Genomic DNA, 7,373 nt, shown 5'->3' with positions numbered 1-7,373 from the left:
CGAAAAAGAAACTAAGAAAATCGCATGGAAAGGAGATGCGCGCGCACGCGGCTGTGGGACGCCGTGCTGATCATGAAGCTCGTTATGATCGTCTCCGATCGCCATCGGCGAGGCCCTAGGGCCCACACACAAGAGGGCGCTAGCGGAGCGCCCTGAGCCCCCGCGGCCCCCGCGGCCCCCGCGGCCCCCGCCCGGCGAGTCACTCGAGTCCCCGACCCTGGCTCAATTAGTGAAGGAGCCACGTTTGTTGGTAATGGTCGCTGTCTCATTTTGTTTGGGGAGTGGGGGGCGCGGCCCCGCCACCGCCCCGCCACCGCCCCAACGCACCGGCTCATTGGCTGCCGCGCTAAATATACATCCAGCCCGTAATTAGCTCACGAAACAGATTTCCGGTCGAGTCGTTCCATCCGCAAACGCGACGGCGGAGCCGGCGGGCTGATTCCGCGCGGCGCTTTCGTCGCGCTGTCTCTCTCGCACCCATGGGGCGTCCCGGCGTCCCGCGGGGGTGCGAGAGAGACAGAGCGACTGGTTCGAAAGGTAGCCTGCAGCGTCGCGAGGTCGCTGTCTCGTTTGCCCACGCCGTCACCGCCAATCTCACGGGCGGCGTACTTCACGGCGTGACTCGCCGGGGAGGGAGGGACGGAGGGAGGATGCGTTCGTGTCTTCGAGTCTTCGTGTCCGACAGGGCGACGGCGAGGAAGCGACGTGGCGGCGAAACGTCAAGCGGCCCTGTTGTCGCTCGTTTTTTGGTCGTTGTTTGGAAAAGCGGGCAGCGGAACATGTAATAATGAGTGATGCTCGGCAAACACGGCGACTCGCACACTCACACACACACACTCACACACACACACACACACAGACGCACGCACGCAAGCGGACACACACACGAGTGCAAGTGGTGGGGGCATATAAACCTTTCGGCTCATTTTTTGTCGCTACAAAGTGGAGAGAAAGAAGTAATGAGCATAAAGAAGCTAGCTTGATAAGTCACTCCGGGCCGCGCCGTAAACCAGCCCGCCGTTGTCAGCAACTGGCCCGACAACAGCCTGGCGCAGCCTGGAGCCGCTCAGCTGGGCACCCCGCGGACCCCGCCGCGCCTCGCCCCGCGAACCCGCGACGCGGCCAGTCGGCCGGGGAGCGGGGGACGGTGGGCGGGGCCTGGGCCTCGCCAGTGAGCCAATGGCGGCGTGGCCGGTGCCGCGGCAGCGGGTGGGGCGGCGCGGCCGCGGTCCGCGGCGGTGGGGGCGGCTGGCCCTAGGCTGCCTTACACTGGTGGGGGCGGCTGCGGCTGCCGCGGCGTGGAGGGGGTAGCCCGGCAGGCGGCGACGCCCGCCCCGTCAGTCCAGTGCAGCCCGGCCCGCGGAGCGAAGCAAGCGCAGCAAGTCTCGTCCGAGAGAGCCGTGCCGCCAGCGTGCCGCCAGCGCCGCGCGAGCCGAGGCAGTAGTGCAACCCCGTGTAGTGCGCGTGTGCCGTGTGTGACAGTGCAGTGACAAGTGTGACGATAGTGCGGCGTGCCGATGACGCGCCCATGTTGATGAGCGTCGCGCCGATACGGGTCCCCCACAAGGTCCCCCAGGTTCCCCCCATGTGCAGCACCACCCTCATGGAGGCGACCAGCGACGAGCTACCGCGGCCGCCTCACTTTCTGCTCAACAACAACAACAACAACACCAAGTCCTTGGTCGTGGGAATGGCGCCCGCGTCCCCGGAGGACTCCGCGACGAGTGACGAACGCGTCGGCCCCCACGGCGCGCCCCTCAGCCCCTGCAGCCCCGGCGGCCGGTCGACCAGCAGCCCCGCGCGCTGCGAGGACGACGACGACGAGATCTCGGTGGGCTGCCCGTCACCTTCGCCGCACGCCGCCCGCGATGACAGGATGTCCGACGACGAGGAGGAGTACCACCGGCGCCACTACCGGAGTGGGTCGTCGAGCCCCGAGCACCGGCAAGAGGACGACTACTTCAAGCCCCTCAAGAAGCTCAAGATGATGCAGATCAACAAGCAGGCCCGCAAGCTGAGGCGGCAGTCCGCGTCCCCGCCGACGTTGCCCACCCCGTTGCCTCCCCCGCCCCCGCCGGCTGTGGCGGCGTTCGAGTCGGAGCAGACCCCCAGCGGCACGTCGCCGACGGGCGTCAAGTCGTTCAGCATCATGGACATCCTGAACCACAGGCCGCGGCCGGCGCACAGCCCCGTGCCTCCTCCGCCCCCCGTGGCCGTGCCCTGCCCGTCGGCCGCGGCGATGCACCGCGTGGACGCCGCGCACGCCGCCGTCGGCTTGATGCTGCAGAGCCCCGCCATGCTGGCCGCCGCCGCGTCCGCCGCGTCGCGGATCGTCCGGCCCTGGGACTTCGGGGGCATGCTGGACCCCGCCATCATGATGGAGCGGATACACCAGCAGCAGCAGACACTGCGCCGCCACCAGCAGCACGTCCAGCACGTGCAGCAGCAACACCTCCACCTCCAGCAGCAGGCCGCCGCGCACCACCAGGCGCAGCAGGCCCTGTCGCTGTCCAGGCCGCAGTCCGCGGACCTGTCCTCGTCGGCGTGCTCGTCGGGGAGGTCGTCCACCGCCAGCGACTGCTGTTCGCCCAGCCCGGACGTGCGGCGGCAGCAGCAGCAACAGCAGGGCAAGGACGGCAACTCGCCGCTCGACGCGCTCTTCCAGATGACCAGCAAGACCTTCGACGGGCTCAACGGCGAGCAAGCAGCAGGTAAGCCTCGTCCGGCGTCCGTTTCCTGTTGCGTTTTGTTTATTTGTCAGCGTCGCTCCTGGCGACGCGATCGCTGACTCGCCCCGCGTCTAGGTCTCCATTGGTCTCCATGCAGCCGGCCAGAGCGACAGGCCGACAGGCCGACAGGCCGACGCCGTGGTGCGGGCCAGCCAGGCCAGCCGCGCGCGGCGCAGTCCTGCGGGTTGCTTGCCTCACGGCGCGAATAGCGGCGATTGCGATTGCGATTAATGCCTGGACCACAAATGATCGTCTGGCTTTCGGGCCCGCCCGGCCATGTCGGTGATACACCAGCACATGACGGGGCGTCCCTACTGAGAGGACTGGTTTTCTCGGTAGACCGGCACCTCCGCGAATAGCGGCGCTCTGCAGCACGCCAAGCACAGGCACGCCTTGGCGGACACACTTTGTTGCCATTTGTCAGCGCGGTTCTCGCGGCGCCGCGTCGGTGTCGTGCCGCCGGTGACGAGACAAGGCGTCGCACACCGCCTCCGCGCGCCGCGCCACGCCACGACGGCGGCCCTGATGGCCAGCGCGTTAGCCCCGCGGCACGACGGCGACGTCCTCAAACGAGGCGACGCGACGCGACAAAACGCCGGCCGCCGCGGACACTGAATTTTTCGCCTCTTCTTATTTTATTTTTTTCCGCCCGCGGCTTCGACCATTTGAATGGAGCGCCGAATGGAGACGTCGTCGTCGCCGGCGGCGGCGTCCCGCATCGTCATGGAGTCGTGGCGTCGTGGCACCAAGCGCCGTTGTCATGGTAACCGTGTGACGCGGCGTCCCGCTTCGCGCTTCGCGCCTCCATGTGCGTGATGACAGCCCGTAGGCAGGCAGGCCCGTCGCGTCGGCCCGGCCGAATCAAGGAGTTGTCACTTGTTGACGTCGGCGTCGAGTTACCCGGGCCGCCCCTCCTCGCCCGCCGCGCTAACAGTGATGCCGCGGTTATCATTGTGATTGGCACATCCGACTGGCAGCGCCGTGTCTTGTCGCGTCCGTCGGCGCGCTGATTGGTTGATGGCCGCCGGCCATGGCGTCTGTGTGTCCAGTGTGGCGGTCTTCCCCCTTTTCCCACTTCTCTCCGATTTCCGGCCAGGGCCACGAAATGCGACGGGCGCGACGGACGAGATTGTTGCAGCGCTGTCACTCGGTGTAACAGTGTAACGCGGGGCCTCGCGGCGCTAGGCGGCGACCACGGCCCGGCGGCGCCGCGTCGGCCGCGTCACCGAGACCAGACCGCCCATCGCGCAGCAGCGGGCCTCGGCCCTCGCCGTGCCGAATCGCACATTTGAAGCATTATTCACGTTCAATTTGGGCGCGCTCGGGCACGGGCTTCGGGACCCTTCTTCGGGTCCTTTGGGAGCCCTTCGGGGGGGCCGGGCCGAAGGTCCGAAGCGGGTCGTAAAAGAAATTGCGGCCCGCTTTGCGTGCGAGGCGTGGCGCGGCGGCGGGGCGGTCCTGTCCGGGGCCGAGGCTGGCCGAGGCCCATCCATCCCGTCCATTCCGCTCACGATGTAATCACTGCATTTTGGGGGCGAGCGCGGCGCGGCGCGGCGCGGCGGGTACGTGCCGGTGATGAGGCCCTGTCGCTGTCGGGACACTCCTCCAGGACGTCGCCGCGGAGAGGAGAGAGGGGGAAGGGAAGGGGCACGCCGACGACGCGCTCAATTGTTTTGCACCTCACGTGACTTGATGGCGCGCCGTTTGAACATCCTCGCCGCCGCCGCCGCTCCGTTCCGCGCGTCGTGTCGGCCGGTCAGCTGCTTAGGGGCCTGCCTGGCCTCGCCGACGACGTCGCCGCGCCGCACCACGCCACCGTGAAATGTCATCCCGCCGCCGCACCGGCCGTGATGCAGCAGCAAAAGGCGAAAGGCGTTTTCATCATTGTGGCAAATCGTTAACTGCTTCGCCTTAATTCACTACACTGCACAGTCCGGCTGCGGCCCGGCCAGCACCGCCAGCACGTCGTCGGCGTGCCTGAGTGCTTCCAGTGCCGCCGTCAGTCCGCTGAATGCCGCGCTGCTTTGCCTCGCAGAGGGATTCCGAACTGTGTCGCTCTGTCTCTCTCGCACCCTTCAGGGAGGCCCCACGGGCGCGGGCATGGCGCGAGCGAGACAGAGAGAGCGCGGTGTGCGGCGGTGCGGAGGCAGCCCGCTGCCCTGCTTTGCGGTTTCGGAAGCGCACTGGCGCGGGGCTTTGACGCTCGCCGGCCGCCGGTGCCCGTCGACGGGATTGCGTGTGGTTTGACTTTGGCGTGCGAGTCGTCTGCCGTCCTCTGCTAGCCCCCCAAATAAGAACTAAAAAACGACAAAAAAAAAAAAAAACAAAAAAAAACGTCGCCACCGCGATGAAAAAAGGTTGAGGCCGTTGTAAATCTACCGATAGTTTCCCTGAAGGCGGTGAAGCGGCGGTGGGCCATCTGGCGAGTGCGGTGGCGATGCGCCCCGCCCCGTATCGACGGCCGCTAAATGATTCCCATTGGCCCGCCCGTGTGTGTGCCCTTTAAGCCTTTATGAAGAAATAAATTAGCCGACGGTGTGGGGTCCGCCATAACCTTTTTTCTGACCCAAATTGTTTTATAATGATATCAACGCGATCGGTTATCCGCAAAAGGGGCAACACTACACCGTGGGTCCGTGCGCTGGGCGCTGCTGGACCACCAACAAAGGGTGGGCCTCATAGATCACGCCGCCAGTGCCGGGCCTGGCAGTGGCCTGGCATGCCTGGCAGGGCAGGACAGGCAGCCTCATTGTGCTCGGGGTGCTTCTCGCCGTTCATTACCATCTGCCTATCGATGCCCTCCTCGCCGTGGTCCTGGACTCCCACCTGACGCTCCACTTTTTGGGGGGGTCGTCTTCGGCGTGCTCCGATTTGACCGACCAGCCGCCGGCCGCCGCGACTTCACGAAGCCTCTCTCACTTGGATGTGTTGCTCTGGTTGCGGTGCCCGGGCCTGCCCGGCGAGGTGTGAGGCGGCCGTCGTGTTTACACCGAGATAACGACGGCCTCGTTGTGGGCCAGGACGGCGGGGGTGTCGAGGCGTGGCCCGGCTTATTGACGTCTACCTGGCCAAGCTCCCTTTGAAGGAGCTGCTGCCTTTGTCGGCGGCCGGCGCCTCCTGGGGTCGGTGGCGAGGCCGGCGAGGCACGGTGGGCCAGAAGCCGGTGGAGGCGGCCAAAACTCTAGACGCGTTTTGAGCTCCAGAGTCGCTAAATGGGACTGGAACCGAACGTGTGACCCCATCAATGGATTCCTCGCACGGAGAGCAATCCATTGGTGGGGGTCACACGTTCGGTTCGAGTCCCATTTAGCGACTCTGGAGCTCAAAACGCGTCTAGAGTTTTGGCCGCCTCCACCGGCTTGTGGCCCACTGTGCGAGGCGCCCTGGCCGAGGCGGAGCAGGCCGTGCTGGTGGCGGCTGAGGTGCGAATCGCCACGCCCGGCCACGCCCCTGCCGCCCTGCCGGTCGGGGGATTCGCGTGACATTTAGTCGGCAGAAAGGGCGGCGGTGCGGCGGGGAGACAAAGAGCCGCTTGGCGGCCGCTATTGTGAGGCCGAGGTGCCCGCCGGCCGGTTCCGAACCGCACGGCGTCGCTCTGTCTCTCTCGCACACCTGCGGCGCGGCCCGCGCGTGCGAGAGAGACAGAGCGACGTGCTGGCACACTGCTGGCACACTGCTGGCACACACAAGGCGGCATGGCATGGCCCTCATTTGGGGCCGATTAGCTCCGGGGTCGGCGGGGCTTCAAGGAAGGGCCGTGCTGAGATTGGACTTTGTGGAAGTCGTTAAGCCGCGCGTCGCAGTACGCAGTGTAGGGGCACGTCGCGACGCGTCGCCAACCCTTGCCTCCGCGAATCGCATGCAGGCTGCATGCAGGCGGGCGAACACGCCACCGCCGACCTTGAGGGCGGTACACTGGTGCACTACTACACCATGGGCCCTATTCGCAGCGTGTCATGCGCCTGTCCATACCGCGTGATCGCTTCCGCTCCCACGCCGCCATGCTCCGTCCCTCTCAGTGGAGCAGTCACGGGGCGTGTCGTGCGGGTGCGAGAGAGACAGAGAGAGGACGCCGGGGCAGTCGCGCCACGCGGCGGTGGCAAACTCAGTGCAATCTCAGCCCGACTGCGATACGACCATGACTGCGTGTGTGGCGCCGCCCGGGCCGGCCCCAAGTTTGCTCTGCTTTTGGCGTCTCCTCGGCAAATCGATCACCGCTCCGGCAGGTGGGGCGGCCTCTCCGAGTCCGAATCCGAACCGTGGTTCGTCGCTCTGTCTCTCTCTCTCTCTCGCACCTCGGCGGCACGCCCCGTGAGTGCGAGAGAGACAGAGATCGTTCGGCGTGCCGGTGCGGCGGCAGGCCGTGTGAACCCCGAAGGCAAAGGCGCGCCGACGGGGCCCTTGGGGGGCAGGGCGGCCGGGCGGCAGGGCGCTCCGAGGCCAAGGATCGCCACCTCAACGAGACAAATTGATGGACTCCCGACAGTGTGAAAGCCAAAGCCCCGCCGGCCGGCCGGCCGACCGTCCGGCCGATTCACTGCCGATCATGTAGGCGTATGGCCCATCATCGCGCCGTGTGCGTGCTATGCGCTGCGTGCTGCGCTGCGTGCTTTCGTGCGGGCGGCCGTCTTTTCCGCAGCCCGC

The 7,373-nt window shown here is 66.6% G+C and overlaps 1 protein-coding gene across 1 annotated transcript in view; it reads left to right on the top strand.

Annotated features, from left to right (window-relative positions):
- Window positions 1-1,356: 1,356 nt before the first annotated feature.
- The window catches only part of LOC117653758 (homeobox protein HMX3-like), a 50,826-nt gene continuing 44,809 nt past the window's right edge, over window positions 1,357-7,373 (top strand). Inside the window, exon 1 of the mRNA XM_034399636.1 lies at window positions 1,357-2,711. Within this exon, the coding sequence (XP_034255527.1) occupies window positions 1,529-2,711 (1,183 nt within the window). The 5' untranslated portion in view covers window positions 1,357-1,528. The remainder of the gene's footprint in view (window positions 2,712-7,373) is intronic.

Source organism: Thrips palmi, unplaced genomic scaffold, assembly GCF_012932325.1.
Source record: "Thrips palmi isolate BJ-2018 unplaced genomic scaffold, TpBJ-2018v1 HiC_scaffold_8, whole genome shotgun sequence".
Classification (NCBI taxonomy): Eukaryota; Metazoa; Arthropoda; class Insecta; order Thysanoptera; family Thripidae; genus Thrips; species Thrips palmi.
This window is presented reverse-complemented; position numbering and strand designations above follow the sequence as displayed.